At 45.0% G+C, this 6,000-nt stretch overlaps 1 protein-coding gene across 2 annotated transcripts in view; it reads right to left on the bottom strand.

Annotated features, from left to right (window-relative positions):
• ptch1 (patched 1) overlaps nucleotides 1-6,000 on the bottom strand; it is a 48,076-nt gene that overhangs the window by 22,362 nt on the left and 19,714 nt on the right. For both annotated transcript variants that reach the window (XM_031856187.1, XM_031856188.1), the window contains exons 8-12: nucleotides 3,961-4,108; nucleotides 2,200-2,331; nucleotides 1,917-2,072; nucleotides 1,557-1,655; nucleotides 504-629 (exon numbers count right to left, since the gene is read on the bottom strand). In XM_031856187.1, the coding sequence (XP_031712047.1) occupies nucleotides 504-629; nucleotides 1,557-1,655; nucleotides 1,917-2,072; nucleotides 2,200-2,331; nucleotides 3,961-4,108 (661 nt within the window). The remainder of the gene's footprint in view (nucleotides 1-503; nucleotides 630-1,556; nucleotides 1,656-1,916; nucleotides 2,073-2,199; nucleotides 2,332-3,960; nucleotides 4,109-6,000) is intronic.

Genomic DNA, 6,000 nt, shown 5'->3' with positions numbered 1-6,000 from the left:
CACACACACACACACACACACACACACACACACACACACACACACACGCATGTGCACACACACAGACAAACAGCTAGACCATTGCTTTCCAAACCTCCCACACAGGTACTACAACTCACAACGCACACATGCACATGAGCGTGAGGATATGCAACACACGCACACACAGAGGGATTCGGTTACATGGACCTCAGCCGCAATCTGGACAGACACCGGGCCCACCACTAAACAGCCTCAAAGAGGGAGGCAGAGGGCTGGATGGATTTAACAAAACACACACAGACACACACCCACACACACACACACTTTCAGTTCGATGAAAGAAATCAATAAAACAACTGTCTGGAGAAATCTGGAACCAATGAGGACTGGAACAGGAATATTAGTGAGAGGGGCCCCACACGACTGAGCTCTCTCACACAGACAGACAGCCACACACACACATAAATACACACACACACACACACACACACACACACACACACACTCACTACCAGGCATACCTGTAGAGAAAAGGCTCTGAGCGCCGGGATGGGGATGAGGGCTGCCATGAAGAAAGCTGTGACGTTACTGATGGAGGTGAGAGCCACGCTGGCCCCGGTCCTCTTCAGGCACTCCCCCGTACGGTCCTGACAGACAGAGACAGACAGGTAGATGAAAGGAAAAGCAATGAAACTCGACTCTCTTGATCAGATTATAGCCGAAGGCAACTGTGTAATACTTAAGATTATGTACAATTATCATAATACTGATATGACTGACAGTGATTGCAATGATTCTCAAAGCCCTGAAGTGCTCTTAAATAAGCCACCTGGGCCTGTCTACTTCTGTTTGAAGAATAAGATAAAAGTTGAAAGAGATGACATGCCGTCGCTGAAAACAAATGAGATTCTTTGTGTAATCAAGACTTTTGATTGGCCTTTTTTATTATTATTTAGTGATAAGCATGCACACACCAGGTTTGCCAGCAATTTGAGGACGTGCAGGACCACACAGGGAGTGTCTGCAGGCGTGTGCATCTGTGTGTGTGTGTGTGTGTGTGTGTGTGTTTCAGACAGGAGAGATCAGGTTCAGCTCTGTTTAGTTTTCATCAGAGCCACACAAAGGAAGTTGGGGGATGAGGGAGGCAAGGCTGGAAGGGAAGGGAAGGGAAACGGGGGGGAAAACAAAAACAAGCAAATACATGCCTATGTTTCCCCCCCCCCTCTGGAGATGAAAAGTGATCCTGCTCCACACACACACACACACACACACACACACACACGGTACATATAAAAACATAGACTTTATTTACTGGTTTCTGCAAGTTATTCTTTTTCTTTTAGTGTTTTTAATTCTGTATTCTGATTTATGATCTAATTAATAGCGCGATGGACCCCGTTCTGTTTTGACATATTGAATATGGAGCATTGCTTAGATAAGCAGGCTGAGTGTGTGGCACATGCAGCAGGCTGTTAGACGCTACATCACAGGCACCGACAGGCTCTTTCACACATTCCTCCATGAAGGAGTTAAGACAGCAGAATGGGTCGGAACAGCGTGGACGTTTGCCTCACCTCGAATGGGATCCTCTTGTTCTGTCCGGTCTCACTGAAGGCATGGGCGAGGAGGAAGACGTCATCCACTCCAACACCCAGAGCCAAGAAAGGGAGCACCTGTAGCACACATGCAAGCTTCATAAGCTCCATGAGCCATAAGGAGGACCACAACTGTGTTGGTCCTTTTTTAGTTCCTAGCATACAGAATGTTACATGTTGTACGAATTTCTCTTTGTACCCCTCTTTTGGACGGGTACAAACTAAATGCAGCGTAGCCAAAACCATGCATCATCATTGAAAATATCTCCTATTTTGTATAAAGGTTGTTAAAGGATGACAATGGTAAACATTGTATCTCATTGTGTTAATCTGAGTTACCTGTGTGGTGGCAGCATTGAAGGAGATGCCCAGGAGAGAGCAGAGGCCCAGGCCGGCTGCCACAGACAGTGTCACCAGCAGGACACCCGCCAGCCCTACAGCCCCCTGAGACTTGGCACAGTCCCACCGTAGCATGGTCAGACACGCATAGGCCAGCTGGGAACAGCAAACAAGAAGTCCATTTATCAGCCAGTCATTAAACGTCTTCCCGCCTCTTTTAGCTTTCTGTAATCCAAGGCTAGACCTGGGTTGCTCAAAGCTTTTTTTTTGGCTCCGTTCTCACCATCAGCAGGTATCCACTGGCCACACGGATGACACTGACGTCGGAGAAAGACTTGAGAATATCTTCCAGAGTGGTGCTGGTGAAAGACAAGACCTTCTGAGACGAGTTTGCTGCCACACTCTGCAGCACCGCCTAGAGAGAGGCAAACAGGCACGGGTAGAAAGAGAGGAAAAGCAACATTAAAAATGGTTTCATTAAGTGATCAGTAAGGAAGAATAGATAGAGAGTCTTTGAACAAACTTCCAAGGCAACGAAAAAGATTTGAAATATCATTAAAACAACAAGCTTGAACAGGCTGCTTATGAATGGATAAAATCCATCCCACAAAAATGTAAATTTGGCAGGAGTGCGTTTGCTCTCCCACAGCGCAGCTCTAGTTCAATGACCACACAGCCAGAACTCCCTGATTTGAACGGTCAAATATTGTGCTCATGTATAATGAGCTCCTGCTCTCTTTTTCTTTCTAAGAGTTTTGTTTCTGACCTAAATCAGTGCAAGTTTCTGCAGAATAAAATTGATTTGTCTACCCTATCATATTTCTCCCTCAATATACCAGCTCAGATTTGCACCTATTTTACATGTAGAACTGATGAGTGCATCCTGCCTGATTTCCAGTAGCAAATATTATAACTTAAATGTGTATTATTGAGAGAAAGCATCTCACTGATTCAATAAAAGTTGCACCTCAGATGGCAGACCAACTGCGCCTCCAATCTGTTCTCTAGCCCGTTTGTTGATAAATAACACGGAGCATACAGTACGTCTCAAGGTGCAGAACAAGTACATCTCTCTCTGTGTGTCTTTGAAGACAACAAAGACAAATGGCAGCCCTGAATAATGAGCTCTGCCTCTGTTGGTATTTGGAGGAATCTGCAGACAGTACCATGACCCATCCTCTCCCTCTCTCACTATCTCAGGGCAGACAGATGGCTTCAACATTGAAATGCAGTTACTGCTCAGTGGGGAGCAATGCTGGCTGACACACATTAGGAAACACGCAATAGATCACACACACACACACACACACACACACACACACACACACACACACACGTGTGAACTCGCACATGTGTCCGGCGCATACCAACATGCATGCACATACTATTCATGCAGGCACGCCTAACCGTGAGTAATACACGCCAATATAAGACAGAAATTTGTCATCTTTTACTTCTTTTTTGATTGCCGCAGATAAAAAAACCCGCTGTATTCAAATAAACGATCACACCTATTTTCTAGCTATCTGTGATCTCTGGGCCCCAAGACGAATGGCGCGCACACACACACACACACACAAGGTCACACTATGTCGAACAGAGGTTGGGGGGCCCCCAAAACAAAGACCAGATGATGTCACACACATGAGCCACCAATGGGGCCACAGCTGGGAAAGCGATTGTGTGTGAACTTCTGAGTGTGTTTGCATGTGTGTTTGTACGCGAGTTAAAGAGAGAGAGAGAGAGAGCGCAGGAGAGAAAGAGAGATATCCAGCACTCCCTTAATGTATTCCAGACACGCTCACCCTGTTGCTCTATTGCTCCTCTCTACTGAGCATTAAGAGGAAAGCTTTAGCCTATTACCACACACCACCATTGGTGCTAGTATCTGTCAGGGGCCCGGGCTTTGGATGGCCTTTCCATGTTCACCTGTATCCGGTCGTTGATTTACGATGTGGTCGTAGAGGATTTAGGGTAGATTTCTTTTCTCTTTCGGTGCCCTCTTTTTTGGATCTCTCTCGTTTCTGAGCGCTTTGGCCCTTACCTCAGAGTATTTCCTCTGCCAGGCTTCTAGTATAGCTGCAGCCTTTTCTTCATTCCAGTTGATGTGGGAAACCTCCTCGTAGCCCCGAAAGTGCTCAAACATCTGCTTGGGAGTCATCAGCTGGAACATGGTCTGTAAGGCCTGGGCACTGGAAAGGAGGAAAGGAGAGAGGAAAAGATGGAAAGGATGAAAGAGGGAGAAGAAACAGACAGATCATGTTTACACGAGAAGATCAGCAAGGTGGTGAGCTGGCTTCTGGATTGTGCAAATAATCATCAAAGATGATGGATTCCCAGCACCGACTAGAATTAAAAGCTTTGGGTTGTTAGAACTCCGTCTATAGACGAGGAGTAAAAATACTGGCAAGCTTTGAACACTTGCCAAAGATAAAGTATTTGCAGATTGTGTGATTGTCAAAATAACAAAGTTGATAAGGAGCACCAACCGGGAGACGAGAGGAGCATAAAAGATAGAATAATCAAACCAAAAGGCCAGACCGTTGCTTAATTTCAAAACCGCTTCAAGTAATCTGTGGATTCTTCTGATTTAGTGATTGATCAGCGATCAAAATTGTGAAAAAATGCCCAAAACAATTTCCCAGAGCCCAAAGACAAGTGTTTGTTTTAAACAACCATTAACCTGATTAAACAATCATCATGATCATCATCATAACCTCGATCACATTACTTATTATTATTTATCTACCCATTAAAAAGACACTAATAAAGACAACAGAGATGTGTTTTTACATATTTATTTGTCCGAAACAATCTTCCCCTAGTCCAACATGCTCTCCCTTAGATTCAAAGCTCTTCTCCTTCAGCCAGTATCACGGCTAATATTCCTTGCAATGATATATGATACGGCAACAGGAGCCATCAAAATAAATATACAGTGCTACTAGACGTAAACAGTGGCCTTTTTGTGTCTGAACCAACATGCCTCAGAAATACAGGTCCAGATGTTATCTTATCTCTTCTCTATTCCAAAGTTGGATGGCACAAAGGTTTTTGGACTGGATTTGATAGTGACAAAGGAAGTGCCAGATCCCATTTAATGGGTATCTGGTCCTAATCTGCAAGACTCCTGATCATGTTCTGACAGATTTTAACAGGACCGTGGGATCCAGTGTGGTGAGGAATGCACCGTCCTCGATGTACACAGCAGGGAGGTAATAAAGAAAGAAAACGTATGAGTCATTAAAAAGTTACTAAAGAACAGTCGTCGAGTCAGTCTATGTGAATTAAAATTTTAGGAACCAAGGGAGCAAGCATTGGCTCGTTGTTCTCTTTATGAATGTGATCTGTGTAATATGGTGATAATGACGGTAATGGTGGCAGTTCCACTGCGTGGCATGGCTGCAGCTCGACTCTTCCATTAAAAAAAGTTATTGACTGGTGCTTTTTTTGGTACCATGTCGGTACACGGGATATCGTGCATAAGATCGCCATTTCTATATAGCAGAGCTAATGTCGATTTTAAAAGTGTAATTAATGTTAGATTTATGTCAGCTATGCCGTGACCAAGCGCAGACATTCTGCTGATTGGTCGCCGATGAAATGATTCAGAGAGTGTGGCGTCGAAGAGGATGTCAGTTTTTAACGCGGTCTGTCTCGCTACGGCGATTAGCAGAGAAATCCCGCTTACACTGACGGAACAGAGAACAGAGAAGCACCTGGTCCTGAAAGTGAGTGTGGTGGAGTCGAGCCGAACCGTGCAGTGGAAATGAGGCATTAGTAAACAAGATGTAGAAATTGAGTGCCAGCAGTAACAGCCCAATGGACAGAACAACTAAACCACATACAGACACACACACACACACACACACACACAGGCAGGCAGGCAGGCACGCACAGACACCCTAATGACCCAATCGTGCCAGGAAAAAACACAACCACAAAACAAACAACGCACCCCACTGTACTCTGGAGCCAGTTTGCGTGTAAATGTGTGTGTGTGTGTGTGTGTGTGTGTGGGGGGGGGGGGGGGCTTTAACTTGGTGTGTACATGCCATCCAAACTGTAATTTCACATTAAAATA

Source organism: Anarrhichthys ocellatus, unplaced genomic scaffold, assembly GCF_004355925.1.
Source record: "Anarrhichthys ocellatus isolate YVR2014 unplaced genomic scaffold, GSC_Weel_1.0 scaffold17, whole genome shotgun sequence".
Taxonomy (NCBI): Eukaryota; Metazoa; Chordata; class Actinopteri; order Perciformes; family Anarhichadidae; genus Anarrhichthys; species Anarrhichthys ocellatus.
This window is presented reverse-complemented; position numbering and strand designations above follow the sequence as displayed.